The sequence below is a fragment of the Neofelis nebulosa genome, chromosome 4, assembly GCF_028018385.1.
Source record: "Neofelis nebulosa isolate mNeoNeb1 chromosome 4, mNeoNeb1.pri, whole genome shotgun sequence".
NCBI lineage: Eukaryota > Metazoa > Chordata > Mammalia > Carnivora > Felidae > Neofelis > Neofelis nebulosa.
Genome location: NC_080785.1, coordinates 129,796,723 through 129,811,924, shown reverse-complemented (window position 1 = coordinate 129,811,924; position 15,202 = coordinate 129,796,723). Strand labels below are relative to the sequence as shown.

General features: G+C 41.9%; 1 protein-coding gene and 1 long non-coding RNA gene across 2 annotated transcripts in view; one reads left to right on the top strand and one right to left on the bottom strand.

The window, feature by feature from the left end:
- Window positions 1–13,338, top strand: part of GXYLT2 (glucoside xylosyltransferase 2) — a 98,830-nt gene extending 85,492 nt beyond the window's left edge. Inside the window, exons 6-7 of the mRNA XM_058726215.1 lie at window positions 3,322–3,494; window positions 8,771–13,338. Of these exons, the coding sequence (XP_058582198.1) occupies window positions 3,322–3,494; window positions 8,771–8,953 (356 nt within the window). The 3' untranslated portion in view covers window positions 8,954–13,338. The remainder of the gene's footprint in view (window positions 1–3,321; window positions 3,495–8,770) is intronic.
- On the bottom strand, window positions 7,493–14,988 carry LOC131509905 (uncharacterized). The gene is made up of 2 exons (XR_009260770.1): window positions 14,764–14,988; window positions 7,493–7,692 (listed from the first exon to the last, which is right to left on the bottom strand). It is a non-coding gene; the product is annotated as an uncharacterized LOC131509905 (long non-coding RNA).
- Window positions 14,989–15,202: the final 214 nt, after the last annotated feature.

Genomic DNA, 15,202 nt, shown 5'->3' with positions numbered 1-15,202 from the left:
GCCGAAGTCAAAGAGGTTTTTGCCTGCTTTCTCCTCGAGGATTTTGATGATTTCCTATCTTACATTTAGGTCTTTCATCCGTTTTGAGTTTATTTTTGTGTATGGTGTAAGAAAGTGGTCCAGGTTCATTTTTCTGCATGTCGCTGTCCAGTTTTCCCAGCACCACTTGCTGAAGAGACTGTCTTTATTCCATTGGATATTCTTTCCTGCTTTGTCAAAAATTAGTTGGCCATACATTTGTGGGCCCATTTCTGGGTTCTCTATTCTGTTCCATTAACCTGAGTGTCTGTTTTTGTGCCAGCATGTTCCAAATACTTATAAGCTCAGTTAGTACTCCCCAGAATCCTTCTGGACAAGTGATATTTACAGTCCTCCTCCTTTTACAGATGATGAAACTCGGGCCCACAAAAATTATGTAATTTGCCTGAATGCATGCAAGTAGTGGTAATCCTGTATTCAAACCCAATGGGTTGACTTCAGAGCTTGCCTCCTTAGCCATTACACTGTACCGTCACAGCCAGCACATGATAAAGCTGGAATTCAGCCCCAGATAATTTAGCTTCCTTTTACTGCTTCTAAATTGGGGTCCAGATAACTCGCCAACGTCATAGAACCAGGAGGTGATAGAAGCCAACTTCGAACATAGCCTTTGTTTGATTCCACAGCCTTTCTATTCATCCTCTGCCTTAGAGTGCCCTCACTGGACTAGGTCCTCTACGGAGGCTGCAAAGAGGCAGAAGGTTTCCTTTTTTAGTGGGTCCTGCATTACCTGGGAAGAGGCAAAAACCTCCATCACCAGTCTCAAACAACACAAAGGCAGGAACCAGACTTTCCTTTGTCCACTGAATACATAGCAGGCACTCAATAAATATTTGTTGATTCAATCAGCATATTTACAGAAACAGAGATGGCTTCTAGGGTGATTCACTCAGCAGGGAACATTAGCAAGTGCTTAAGCAGGAATTGCAATTGCAGATGCAGGCAGGTATCAGAAATGAGTGATGGGATTCATGGGGTTACAAAAGGCCACAATTGGGCTGAGGTCAGACACCGTTTAAAAGCACACAGGCAGGGGCGCCTGGGTGGCTCAGTCGGTTAAGCGTCTGACTTCAGCCAGGTCACGATCTCGCGGTCCGTGAGTTCGAGCCCCGCGTCAGGCTCTGGGCTGATGGCTCGGAGCCTGGAGCCTGTTTCCGATTCTGTGTCTCCTTCTCTCTCTGCCCCTCCCCCGTTCATGCTCTGTCTCTCTCTGTCCCAAAAATAAAAATAAAAAACGTTGAAAAAAAAAAAATTAAAAGCACACAGGCAGGGGCACCTGGATGGCTCGGTTGGTTAAGCACCAACTCTTGGTTTCAGCTCAGGTCGTGATCTCACAGTTCATGAGTTCGAGCCCCGCGTTCACCTCTGTGCTGACAGCATGGAGCCTGCTTGGGATCCTGTCTCTCTGCCCCTCTTCTGCTCACTTGTGCTCTCTCTCTCTTTCAAAACTAAATAAACTTTAAAAAATAATAATAAAAAATAAAAGCAAAAAGCATTTTTAGATATTTTCCCTCATGGAACCCTTATGCCCCCCTCTGTACTATTGGGCAGAAAAGTCACACAACTAAAAGAGGAGTTTAAATCTAGATAATGTGACTTCAGGATGAACACTACTCTCTCCCAGCTATGGATTAAAAGTGTGGAAGTGAGGGGCACCTGGGTGGCTCAGTCGGTTAAGCGTCTGACTTCAGCTCAGGTCACGATCTCACGGTTCGTGAGTTCGAGCCCCGAGTCAGGCTCTGGGCTGACGGCTCGGAGCCTGGAGCCTGCTTCCGATTCTGTGTCTCCCTCTCTCTCTGCCCCTCCCCCGTTCATGCTCTGTCTCTCTCTGTCTCAAAAATAAATAAACGTTAAAAAAAAAAAATTAAAAAAAAAAAAAGTGTGGAAGTGAATGTAAGAGCAACGTCATGGCGGAAAGGGGTCCTCCAGAGAAAAGGAAAAGCTCACAGGGTGTTGGGAATGCTTAGGAATTGGAGGGTGCCTGGATGTCAGCATGGCCTGTAAAAACTGAGTGGTAGAATTATTATACACAGTCTGCCAGAGAGGATGTGTGCTTTCCATCTTGAAGTTCTCTGTAATTCTCTAAACTGTGGTCCTTTCCATGAGAAGGGAGAGCTCTCAGCCCAACAAAGGAGCACAGCTTTATGTTGCTCTTCTGACAATGGTAATTGATTTGCTCTAATGCTTCTGTGTTCTCACTGGGGGCCTTTCTCATAAACAGTGACAAACATTTGCAGAGAGCTTTGATCCATACTTCTCCAGCCCCAGCCCTGAAAGGCATCAAGCTACAGAGCCAGGAAGCTCAGTGGTCATGACTTTATTGCTGATTTTACAACCCTAGCTACCAGGAGGAAATTTTCTGAGTCCAACAGAATTCGAGCCGAGTTTTTCAACCTTGGCACTGTTACTTTTATGGGGGCTGTCCTGTTCGTTGTGGAATGTTTCGAGTATCCCAGGTCTCTACCTGCTAGATACCAGTAGTGGCCTCCTCCATATCTCCCTCCAGACATCACCCAAAGGCCCCAGGGGAGCCCTGGCAAAGAACCACCAGCTTAGAGACGCACACACAAATATACAAGTGTGCACATGATTGCTCACAGTGTATATAGTCACCTTGACACAGGGACTTTTTTTTTCCCTTTGGTCTTTTGGGGGGATTCCCCCCCTTTACCCTTGTAGGGTTTTTTTTGTTTGTTTTTCCTTCCTGTTGATTTTGTTTGTTGTTTGGTTTTTAATCCAAAGAGGAATCTTTGCTTCGATCTTGATTCCCATTCAAGTCTGTCTATTTCATAAAACCTTTACAAAGAGGGGATTACAAGCGCTAGCATTGTTGACCACCACTGTGTGCTTGGCATTCTGCTGAGTGTTTTTTAAATTTAATCCTCACAGTAAGAGGGAGGTCCTGTTGTACCCATCTTACAGATGAGGAAAATGAAGCACAGAGAGGTTGACTCACTGGCTCTAGGTTGCACTGTTTTTGAGTGAAGACAGTTGGGATTTGGACCCAGGCTGTCTGCTGACCTTGTCTGCCTCCTTGTCCGTGATAACATTGCCCTTCTTTTTTGGGTGAAACCTACAGCCTCATTAGCATGTGCCCCTTCAATTCCCTACCTCAAAATAAGGACAAAAATGGAGTGACATCAGGGCTGTGGGTCACGGTCACATTCCCATGCACTGAAATCCCGTGTAGTGTGCAGATTATGGAAACACTGGTTTAAGCACTAGTCATGCAGAGGAGAGCCGGCACTGACTGTGGACACGTCTTTATCTTGTCACCGCCAGAGTGTCTCTATGTGTTCCCGTGCCAGTGGAACTACCGTCCCGATCACTGCATGTATGGAAGCAACTGCAAAGAGGCTGAGCGGGAAGGCGTGTCTGTTCTGCACGGGAACCGAGGCGTCTACCATGATGAAAAGCAGCCAACTTTCAAAGCACTCTATGAAGCAATACGGGATGTAAGTGTGTTCTTGCCGCTGTTCAGCAGACACATGCTTATTCAGCACGAGACGGTACAGGCGCTTTGGTCACCAGTGCCTTTGAAGGCCAGAGAATCCCCCAGAAGCAGTGAGTGATATCCCTTTCCCCAATCCCATTCACTATTTCATTATATCTACTTGCCCCCTCACACTATATCCACTCAGTATTTACAACAAAGTCCTCACACTATATCCACTCAGTATTTACAACTAAGTTCACTTAAGGAGGAAATTAAATATCATCAGAAAGAAACCCAGTGCCATTTGCCATAATAGAGGGGAATGTGTTAGGGTAACGATAACATAATAAGAACAAAATGATATTATGCAGCTCGAGCTTAGCCTGTTGCCTGGTTGCCAGCATCCTGTTGAACAAGTGGGCGTGGAGGTGGTTGATTAGGACAAGGGGTCCGACTGTAAGTAAGAATCAAGTGTTTATTTACATATTGCAACAGTGTACTCAAGAGGCAAAAAGAGGCACTAGCCCCCGTGTTGCATTTTTACCCGGCAAAGGGTACTGATCAGCAGAATGCAGCCTAGAGGCAAAAGTCATCTCAAGGCCTCTGCATCCTTAGTACCCTGACCTTAGGCCAGGGGAGGAGGAAGGAGAAGGGAAAGAGGGAGGAGTGGAAAGATACCACCCTCCCAAACCATCCCCCGCCTCCCGTGTCCATCCTCCCCATCCCTTGTCCCTGGGAGGCCTCAAAATGGGGTGCCTGGGATGGAAATGCAGATATGCATCTGAGCGTGGCTGGCCCAGGGCAGGGACCTGAGTTTTTGACCCCAATTCCTTCAAATAAACTACAGGGCGTTGCCTGTGCACCAAGTCAGGTGTCACAAGGGTAGCTCCCAGCCCCTCCAGAGCCAGCCAGCAGTATTGTCATTACCTGTGATTGAGTTTGAAAGATCACACAGTAGAATTTAGGCCTGGAGCTGGACTTCTCACTGCCTGAGGTCCCCTCTTACAACCTTGAAGGGATTGATTAGCAAGTGCTGGTGAATTAAAGATACCTGGGAACTATTTTCTTGCAGTAAATGGGAAAGTTGATAAAAACCTCACTTTGGGGTTCACTACCTAAAATCTCAAATACTGCCTGCTTTTGCCTTGCATCCCACACTGTGGGAAACGCTGCATTCGATGTTGCTTTTTATCTGGAGATTGCTAGGAGTGGCAGAGATTCAGGGATGTCCCTTTTGAAACCGTAATTCCAAGACGTAGAGTAGGGGTCAGCAAACTCAGGCCAGATCTGCCTTGCTGCCTGTGTTTGCAAGACATGTGGGCTATGAATGGTTTTGTAAATCACTGGGGAAAAAGGAAAAGACGAATATTTCGTAATGTGAGACAGTGATATGAAATTCCAATCTCAGCATTCATAAATACAGTCTTATTGGGACACAGTGACACCCATTCATTTATGTGTTTGGCTGTAGTTGGTTGGAAGCCATCATGACAGAGACGAGTATTTATAACAAACTGTGTAGCCCACAAAGTCTAAAATATTTACTATCTGGTCCTTTATAGGAAACATTTGCTGGCCCCAGACATCAAGTATGTAGATTTAGAGGATTTTTTTCTTAAGAATTTAGAAACCCTCACGGTGTCACAAGTGGGCTTTGGTGGGAGTGAATCCTGAGACACAGGCATATATTTTTGTGTGTGTGAATACTGTGCCTCTTGCTAAGGAGAGTCTCTGGAATTTCCAGAATTTTCTCTGCAGGGAATGAGTTTAGCCTGCATGTAAGCTAAGCTAACACTGCTTTCTTCTCCTGCATTTCCTGCTGGTGGTTTTCAAAGACCAGGTGATTTAATTACACAGAAAATTTGCTCTGTACTTAGTGCTACCATCACGTTAGATATTCAAACATGGCTCCAGGGGCAAAGCCATTGAGGAGTACAAATAGAAGTTCAATGAGTATGCAGCAGGTATATGTACCTCAGAGCTGTTCTTGGGTTCTTTTGTGATCTGTCAACCCCAGTCTGGAATTGAGCAACTGTGGCTCGAGTTACAATACATCTTGTTTGCTTTCTGGAGGAGCAGAAAGAAAACAAATAACTGTGTCATAAATGATCCTGCCAAATACCCTCAATGATGATCCTCCCATGGGCCTAAAGGGACCATTTTCACTGAATCATTTCAGACAGGAATGCTCACTAACCCCATCCTGAAACCTGATTAGAAGTAGACTCCCTCTTGGAAGACATGTTTCCCCGCTGTCCCCAGCGCTGGGCACCGTCATGTGGTGGGGTCAGGGCTTGGGGTAGGGGTCAACGGACCTTGGTTCAAGGCCCAATTTTTGCCCCTTTCTGGTGATTAGTCGTTAACTCTTTGCTCTTACCTTACTGGGCCTCAGTTTCCTCATCTGTGAAATGGAGATGATAATATTACCTGCCTCATAAAAGTGTTGCAAGAATGCAACAAACTGACGGTTTTTAAACTTGTAGTATGGCACATGACCTATGGTTGTGCTCAATAATTAGAAGTTATTAACAGTTTCACACTTGCCTCCTTTTCTACCTTGTCCACATAGTCTCACTTGCTCTCTCTCTCTCTCTTCCTAAGTATTTTCTCTCTCTCTCACTGTATTTCTTTCTCCCTTCATCCCTCTCTGAAAATATTCTTCTTGTCCCTCTCCCCTTTCCCCCTTTCCTTCTGTCCCTCTTTCCTGCTTCCTTTCCTTTCCATCTCCTGTCTCTCTCACACACACATCCTAAGCCTGTGTGTCTGTGTTTGGCAAAGGGGACATGCAGTCTCCTCCCATTGTGACCCAAGGAAGTCATCTATCAGGTACACGTTCTGTCAGTAGTTCTTCCAACAATCATCTATTGCAGGAACAATTCTAGCTTATAGAAACTCAGAAGTTAACAAGACTGACAAAGCCTGGTCCCCAGGACGCATATATTGTGGGTAGAGGAAGCCAGACTATACTCACATAAACAAAGAAAGACGAAAAATCGTACCAGGTAGTGAGAGGTGTTAAAAGGGAACCTGAGCAGGGCGATGGGCTGAGAGTCAGGGGTAGGGAGGAGCGTTACTGAGCTGGGGTCCTCAGGGGGCCTCCGCTAGCCTGGTAGTGTGATTAGTGGGGGCAGCCCTGGGGCAGTTTAGGGGGAGATACTGCTAAGGAGAAGGAATAAGCCAGGGAAAGCCCCTGAGGCAAGGGTGAGTTTGGTGAGCCCAAAGGACAGGGAAGAATTCAGTGTGGCCAGAAGGACAGAGACACCAATGACAATTCCAGGTCACATGGAGCCTTGAGGACAAGAGAGGAATTGGAATCTTACTTTAATTGCAGCGTGAAGCCCTTTCAGGAAAGTGATACGGTCTGATCTTTGCTTTAAAAGTATCACCTCAGTAACTCAGTGCAAGGAGGCAAGAGTGAAAACACAAGGGCTATTGATGAGAGTTACTGGAGACATCCAGGAGCAACATGGGGATGGCATGTACTTGTGTGGCACCGGGAAGGTTGGCAGTGGTGGCCACATGTAGGATTCGTTGGAAAGACAGATTTTACAGCATTTGTGGATTAATGAAAAGAGGGACGTGGGGGGGAAGAAAGAATCAAGGATGACTTCCAGGTTTTGACCTATTTTCCTATCACTAGGGACACCGTGATGAAAAAGGAGTTGATCAGTAGTCTAAATTGTGCTGCGGAAGAAAACAGTTGTCCCAAACATGGTCCTTCTTGCGTTACATAATGCATAATCTCCTTCTGGGAAGAAATTCGCATTTCTGATAAACACGCTTATGCAATATTTCTGATGAACTTTAAAGGGATTAAGGCTTGTTCTAGGAAACCAGACACCCACCCACTCTGCTGCCAGGCAAGCATTTACTGACCTTTTCACTCTTCTTCCTTTTTTTTTTTTCTACTCTCTTTGTATAAAATTTCCTCGCCAACAATGAATCTTTAACTTCATTTACTAGAGGCCTTTTCCATTTCAACCAGATTGTAATAAAAATTTGACACATGCTCATAACTACATGATCTTCAGGATCTATTTTCGAAAATTCTGTTTATAGACACCTTCCATGGGAAGACAAGAGAATGTTTTTTTAAAAATGGGGCACCGGGGTGGCTCAGTCAATTAAGCATCTGACTCTTGATCTCAGCTCAGGTCTTGATCTCAGGGTCGTGAGTTCAGGTCCTGCGGCGTTGGGCTCCACACCCCACAGGGAGCCTGCTTGAAAAGAGAAGAAAAGAAAAGCACAGGATTACATGGGAAAAAAACCAACAAGCAGTGTTTGGTACCTGAATTATTAAAATGAATTTCACTGATGTTAGATTTCACTAGTAATTGCCAAACTGTGGACTTCATCAGATTACTATAGACATACCCTAGAGTTTCTTCATTTAAGATTGAGACAAACACAGGGGCACCTGGGTGGCTCTGTCCCTTCTGCATCTGACTCTTGGTTTCAACTCAGGCCATGATCTCATGGCTCATGGGATGGAGCCCCACATCAGTCTCTGCAGTGGCAGTGCACAGACCCTGCTTAGGATTCTCTCTCTCTCTGCCCTTCTGTCTGTCTGTCTCTCTCTGTCTCTCAAAATAAATTAAAAAATTGGAAAAGAAGAGATTGAGACAAACAAAATATATGAGGAATTCAGTGTCTTATTGCAGGTGGTGTCACATCTCTACTTGAGCCTTGCTTCTCTTCAGCAAGAGCATCCTATGTAGAGAATATCCTGTCCTTGAAGATACATGTTGGTCTTAGCTTTTGAGAGTTTTAAGGACCCAAATAAACCATCTTTAAAAAAAAAAAGAAAGAAAGAAAGAAAGTGAAGCCCAAATCGGGTAAAGTCATTGCCTCAGGTTGCACAGGATTGAACAGGTTTTGAATTTCTATCCTCAGAGTTCCCTCCCTTCCACTATGTCTAAGAACATCCAAACCGAAGCACCTGGGTGGCTCAGTCGGTTAAGCGTCCGACTTAGGCTCAGGTCATGATCTCACAGCTCGTGAGTTTGAGTCCCGCATCAGGTTCTGTGGTGACAGATCGGAGCCTGGAGCCTGTTTCAGATTCTGTGTCTCCCTCTCTTTCTGCCCCTCCCCCACTCATGCTCGCACGCTCTCTCCCAAAAATAAATATTTTTTAAAAATTAAAAAAAAAAAAAAAAAAAAAAAGAACTTCCAAACCTATGCTTGCATGCTTAATTCCCTGCTTCATTTTTTGGTAAATGTTGTTTGCGTTTTAAATGGCATTTCAGTAACTAAAATAAACATTTTCTTTCATTTTTTTTTTAAACCATTTTTCAGTTTCCCTTTCAAGACAATCTCTTTCAATCCATGTATTACCCTCTCCAGCTGAAGTTTTTGGAGACTGTGCACACTTTATGTGGACGAATCCCACAAGTGTTTTTGAAGCAAATCGAGAAAACAATGAAAAGGGCTTACGAGAAACACGTCATCATCCATGTGGGCCCCAACCAGATGCACTGAATATTTTTCATATTGTCGCAAGCGGATTGGGCATCTCAAGAACAAGGACATGTCCATCTTTAAGCTGCCTGTGTCTCTTTCGTGTGAATATTTAATGGTGCTCTGTGACAATTGCGTTTTAAAAGCTTCGTTAAATGTTGCTGAATTAGTCGCCCCTAAAAGGAAATGTGCTTTAATTTTTTCTAAAATGGTATTTATCTCTCTCTTTAAAAAAAAAAAAAATATTATTACACACTTAGCATTGTTCAAGCAGGTTGAGCTAGCTGTGAAGAGGAACTTTTGTGAGCCTTCCATTTCCTGTTCAGTGTCTGAGACGATGTCAGAGGCATCTCATGTTGTATATTTATCTAGTATTCTTGAGACTCTTTCTATGTAAATGACTCCCCCATACCCTTCTTGTAAAAGTAATACATGCTTGTTGTAAAACAGAAAAATGTTCAAAGGTTGTAGAGGAGAGGGGCGCCTGGGTGGCTCAGTTGGTTAAGTGTGCAACTCTTGATTTTAGCTCGGGTCATGATCTCACGTTTGGTGAGTTTAAGCCCCGCATTGGGCTCTGCTCTGACAGCGTGGAGCCTGCTTGGGATTCTGTCTCCCTCTCTCTGTCTCTGCCCCTCCCCTGCTTGCTGTCTATCTCTCTCTCAAAATAAATAAAAATAAACCTTAAAAAAAAAAAGTTTGTAGAGGATGTAGGCCAGTGGACCAAAATCAAGATTAGATTAGCCATAATCCTACCAACCAATTATTTTAAAGGTAGTTACTTCCAGCCTTTTTTTTCCTACTCATATATTTATTTGTTGGTTGTCTTTTCCATTGTAATACATATCTGAAACAGGTAGTTTGAGTAAAAGCTGGCCCCTATGCTGAGATTTTTATGTTGAAACAAAAATTTAGACAAAATGATTGTATTTACAGAGCTGGAAGAAGTATTCAAATTTCAACTAATTGGGCAGTGTTAAAGGATGAAGCATATCTGGGGGTATTTTTTAAGAAAAAGTGTTTAGATTAGTGGAAGGTTAAATCATAAGAAATATTTATGCAACCATACCTTCTGAAAGGAAATTCAGTCATTGTGTTAAACGCAAGGGATCAGTTTAACAGAGATGTGTTTTTGTGTTTAACTACAGACAAAAACATTTTATCTCTTACTTCCATAGGTGTGACCTTCTCTCTTCTTTAAACTCTTGGGCAACGGTTGGAAATTGAAGGCCAACTTCAAACTTAACGTGTACAGAATAGATAGTTCAGCTGATTCCATTGGCAAGAAAATTCAACTTCCTACCAGCCTTGGAAAGGTCTCTTTAAATGTTTTTTCTTCTCTAGGCTGACCCATCCATTAGCCAAGGAACTGGGCAGGTCTTATCACCTAGCTACAGTAGAGGAAATTCTATATTCCCCAGAGGGATCTGACTTAATCCCTTGTTGCTCCTGTAGCTGGTAACAGGGTAAGAACATTTTTTATAATGCTTTATTTATCTCAAAAACCTTGTGCCTAAATGATCTTGATGTTTGCAACAGCCTAATGAACTTAGTAGGGGCCTCTATCATTGGACAAAGAAGGAAATTGTAACCCAAAGAAACAAGCATACCCAATATAATTGCTGTTCTGTAACACATACAGGTATGTATAAGATGCATCCTCTTTTACAGAGGAAGTTTGGAGACAAAAATATTAAATACTTTTCATCACATATAGATAGTAATCTAAAAGTGTAAAATGAAAAATAATATTTTGTTAATGCAAATATGGTATGCTATATATTGGAACCTGGTAGGATATCATAGGTACTATATCCACAGAAGAAGTCTTAACCGTGCAAAAATATATGAAAACCTCAGCACTACAAAGAAATATGTAGATGCCAATTAATATTGGGATCTAGTACCATTATGGTAGTAGCAAATTTTAAAATGTTAAAGTATTAGCCCATACCCTCCTTTTGATCAGTTGGGTATCAGGTGATTTATTTTTGTTAAGGAAATTACCATTAAGATGTGGAACTCTTCACTGTTATATTTTATGTTTCCTCATTTCACCATTAAAGGTGATGTCATTTGTTAGTTTATATCTAAAGTCTGTGGAGGAATTTTTGGATTGTCTTTCGGATGGAGGAAAAGTACCCTACATACCCACAAATATGGTTTTACTGAAAGAGCCAGGATGTGAACATGATTGCCTGACTTCCATTCCAGTTTTGCTACATGTTCAGCATGGCCACCAAACCCTACAAACGTCATTCACATTTTTGGTGGTTTATAAACCTAAAAAAGTTCTATTCCTCCTCTGGTGAGTCCTACAAAAAATGTGCTATAAAGACTTTGAATATAGAAACGCCTTTTCTTTTATGAGAATCTTACCCGCAACTCTTAACTATTGGTTCTGGTCTGAATACATAGAATCAGATTTCCAGCAAAGGTCCATGGTACAATTCTAGAACATTCTAGAATGATGCATGATGAGAATGTGAAACCTTAGAATTTAGTGTGGTTTTCTGCCTTGGAATTTCTTCATGGTATCCTGAAATTTTGAGGTGAGTCTGGTGGAGAATCTGCAGTTAATTTTCTCTCGCAATCGCTACTACCTGAAAATGCTAATTGTTTTCCATCTAGTATATTACCATGAGGCGGTGTTTCCTCTGCCTTTGATAATTCCCAGACAACTACTACATTAATGCCTTTGAAATCTGGGAACCACAGATTTTAATTTGGTGGACTCCTAAAACATGTACCCTGTGATCTGAAGTTTGCCAAAGGTTGGGTTGTTCCATATGGCACGTAGAATCTATACAGGAAGAGCATGACACTGGTTCTGTCATCCCCTCTTCTTGTTTCCTTCATAATTCTACTCAAACACATGTGACTACAGAGTTCCACTGGAAAAATGAAAGAACAGGGTCTAAGAGCAAAATGTAACAGTATTGTTGTATGCATTGAGACTGAGACGTTCAGTAGTAGGGTCACTAGAAATGCTTACAATATTTTTCTTGCTGAGTTTTTCTTTTCTAATATAAACCTCAGAAATTGTGACTTACATTGAAAATTTCAACATTAGAAAAAATTAACTGGCTAGAAAATATGTTCAAGTTTTCCTTCAACTTCCTGAATGACAGTTTAGCATTTCAGGGTATAACACTCCAGCTTTGCTATTTATTTGAAATGTCTAATACATATTCAGGACTTCCATTGCAAATTGTGACTATGGGTGGATTTATTATTGAAATGGGTATTTACATGGACTCATCCAGGGTGGAGAGTATTTATCTTATTACAATTATGGTGTTGATAAAACAAGCATGCCATACAAAAACTTATTCACGGTCACAAAATAGGGATCCGGTGATAGAGTAATTACTCCAACCCACCTGGAGGACAGGACAACATTTGTACAAATTTAAGTTTATGTATAAATTTTGCCTGTTATTTATACAAACAAAAAAATAGGTTGCATGTATTGGATAAGCTAACATGAACAGGATTTTATGACTGAATTTAGAAACACACTGAGTTCAGAATTATGTTGGATGTCATGGGGGTACAAATTATTATATCATCAATTAGTATTATGGTAAGCAAGCTTTCTTAGGTTTTTCTGTTTCTTGGGTCCTATGTTTTCATCTCCCTTTCACTTCTGCTTTTCCCTTCCTGTCTTTGATGCAGGCTTCTAAGCATTACCAAGAGGCTTGGTGTTAGTAGCAGAGTGACAGAACTTGGGGAACCCTGTGCAGGCAGAAGGAAGTTCTAATCCTTAGATGGAATCTTTATGATAAGAAATTTTCAAAAAAATTTAAAAACCATGCAACACATACATAGACATATACACGTACGCACTGCACATGCCTTTTACAGAAGGAGCTCTGTGAATCCGTTGTGCTCTGTGAATTGAATTATAGAGAGTGACACCTTAAGTCAACTCATTTCACAGTGACAGTGCTGGTATTTGAAGCCTATGAGATTTCTCTGCCAAACAGAGAAAGTTATCCTAGTTTTTGTTCTTCCCAGGTCAAAACTGGAAATAGTCTCGTGAGTCCTCAAGATAAAGCACTGGTGTTTGTGTCACCGTATGCCCGAGTGTGTAAGAATCTGGTGCGGTTTCTGCGTCATTAGTTTCACGTTTGTGTTGTCCCTGAAAAGCGCGCCCATTGTTTATAGCTCCCAAGGAAACCCTGAGTAGATTTTTTATGTTGGAAAACTTATTTCTTAGTGATTTTTCTTTGGGAAGAAATGCACATTAAAAAACCAACACTCCAAAGAAAATTAATTGTTACAGCAAATTAAAAGAAACAGAAATATTATGATTTAATTACTTGTCCTTTTGAATGCCATCTCCTGTTTTATCGATTCTTGTTGTTTTTGTTTTTGTTTTTTTAAATTAAAAGCTTTAAAAAAGACATGTCTTTTTTGGTGTTATTTTGGAAGCGTGTTTCTTTTCTTTCATAAGATTTCAAGTTTACAGGGCGGCTGGGTGGCTCAGTTGGTTAAGCGTCCAACGTTGGCTCAGGTCATGATCTCACAGTTTGTGGGTTCGAGCCCTGCCTTGCGCTCTGTGCTGACACCTCAGAGCCTGGAGCCTGTTTCAGATTCTGTGTCTCCTTCTCTCTCTGCCCCTCCCCTGCTTGTGCTCTGTCTCTCTCTGTGTCAAAAATAAACAAACATTTAAAAAAAATTTTTTTTAAGATTTCAAGCTTAAAATTTTATATTAAATAGTAATATTTAATTCCTTCCTTTTAAGGATGGGTAAAGTAATATTTGGTTTGGTAAACAGCTTAGCCTATTTTTAAAAATCATTAAAACTTTGCTTCATTTTAAAAAATGCCGTATTATAGGGGTGCCTGCTGGATTGGTCCACAGAGCATGTGACTCCTGGTCTCAGGGTTGTGAGTTTGAGCCCCATAAAATTAAAAAAAAGTATTTTTCGAATGCCATACTATAAATTATATGCTGTTTGGTTTTAATGGTGTTTTGTGTTTGAGATACAAAGAGGAGAATTTGGAGGATGTAAAAATCAGTTGTCCCCATTCCCACATTTTATTTAGCAAAGTTGAAACTTACTTGTAAAGCTAGTAACGTATCAAAAATAACTGAACTGTACCATGAGTTTTTGAGTCTTTATAAAGGTTTCCCCCAATCCCTAATCTCTTTTTTAAAATCAGCACAAAGTACCCCATGCATCTACTGAGTTCCCTCCTTATATTTTAAAACATTTAAAAAGCTAAGATATTTGAATATGTTTTTCTGGAACGAGTGGGAACCCACAACCAATTATTATGTGACATATAAGCTTCAGGAACTACATGCAGTTTACATTGAGTTTAAATCCTAGCCCCACCATTCTCAGCCTGACCCTCTTTCCACTTCATACTTCCCACCTACTAGGACAGGGCTGAGGATGACTCTCCTTCTGGATTGTGGTGAGAAATAAACACAGAAACACAAAATCTCAAAATTTTTAAAATTCCTTGTTTGTGGAACTCTACCTCCACTAAGTAAATGGCTAATAGATTTAAAAAAATTTTTTTTAAAGTCTATTTATTTATTTTGGGAGAGAGCCTGTGTGCACAAGCATGAGCGAGCAGAGGAGGGGCAAAGAGGGGGGAGAAAGAGAGAATCCCAAGCAGGCCGTGCACTGCCAGCATAGAGCCTGATGCAGGGCTCAAACTCGAAAAACGTGAGGTCATGGCCTGAGCCAAAATCAAGTGTTGGAGGCTTAACCAACTGAGCCACCCAGGTACCCCTGGCTAATGGATTTTTAAAGGATATCAGATTGAAGGGATGCCAGCTGAATCGTCTGCCATGATGTCAGAGATTTTACTTACCGGAACATCGACATGCTGAAGTTCTGCTTTACAGGAACATAGGTGGAAATGTTGGAGACTCTCTGGCTTCAGTAGTTTTTACCCTTCCCAAAGCAATCCTATTTTAGTTGGCTTTCTTATCAAGTCCTTAAGCTGGAACACAGTTCAAAAGTAGCTCTCTGGTATGCCATCATGATCCTATGGTATTCCCCTTCCTTCTCCTCCTTTGTTTTATAAGCTGGTAAACGTCACCAGCATCCATCCCCTCGCTGCCTCATTCCAGAAACCTGGCTGTTATTCTTTACTCTCATCTGCTTTCTCTCCCTCCTTGCACACCACCCTCCTCGTTGAATCATCATTTCCCCACTAAAACACCCCGCCCCTGATACCAGTTTCTGCGGTAGCAAAAACCCTTCAAATTGTAAGTGACCACACACAACTTCAACCAGTACAGGAAAGC